The sequence below is a fragment of the Penaeus monodon genome, chromosome 23 (assembly GCF_015228065.2).
Source record: "Penaeus monodon isolate SGIC_2016 chromosome 23, NSTDA_Pmon_1, whole genome shotgun sequence".
In the NCBI taxonomy this organism is placed as follows: Eukaryota; Metazoa; Arthropoda; class Malacostraca; order Decapoda; family Penaeidae; genus Penaeus; species Penaeus monodon.
This window is the reverse complement of record NC_051408.1, coordinates 7,991,057-7,991,524: the sequence shown is the minus strand read 5'-3', so window position 1 is coordinate 7,991,524 and position 468 is coordinate 7,991,057. Positions and strand designations below refer to the sequence as shown.

The 468-nt window shown below is 34.0% G+C and overlaps 1 protein-coding gene across 1 annotated transcript in view; it reads left to right on the top strand.

Moving 5' to 3' along the window:
- LOC119587775 (MAM and LDL-receptor class A domain-containing protein 1-like) overlaps positions 1-468 on the top strand; it is a gene marked incomplete in the record, with an annotated part of 15,935 nt that overhangs the window by 8,936 nt on the left and 6,531 nt on the right. Inside the window, 1 exon segment of the mRNA XM_037936466.1 lies at positions 178-258. Within this exon segment, the coding sequence (XP_037792394.1) occupies positions 178-258 (81 nt within the window).

The following is a 468-nucleotide window of genomic DNA, read 5'->3' as shown; positions in this document are numbered from 1 at the left end:
GAATTAAGGAGGAATATATATATATACTTCAGAAAATTAGCATTGATAAACATTCTTAAGTTTATGCTAAAACTCTAGCTCCATTTTCTATGGTGAAAGAAAGAGAAAATGAAATATTCAGGCCTAACTTATTATTATATTAAAATCAATACTTTCCTAAGCCCTGTATCTTTTTAGGTGGTGTTGATTACCGCCAGTGGCAATGAGACACTGTGGAGGCTGGAAAACGAACAGCATGCTAACTGGATGTATGCACAGGTAAACTGGTTCATTTCTATGACAAAATAGCTCTGTACAGCGGATACATTTCATTAAACATATACTATACACGGTATGACATGTACCATACTAGACGCAGATATACTACGGTATACATCATAACGTGCAAGTCACAATATATAAGATAGGATATGGTATATACTTTACACTATACGATGCATACAATATCGTAATGGTCAAGTACTGTAC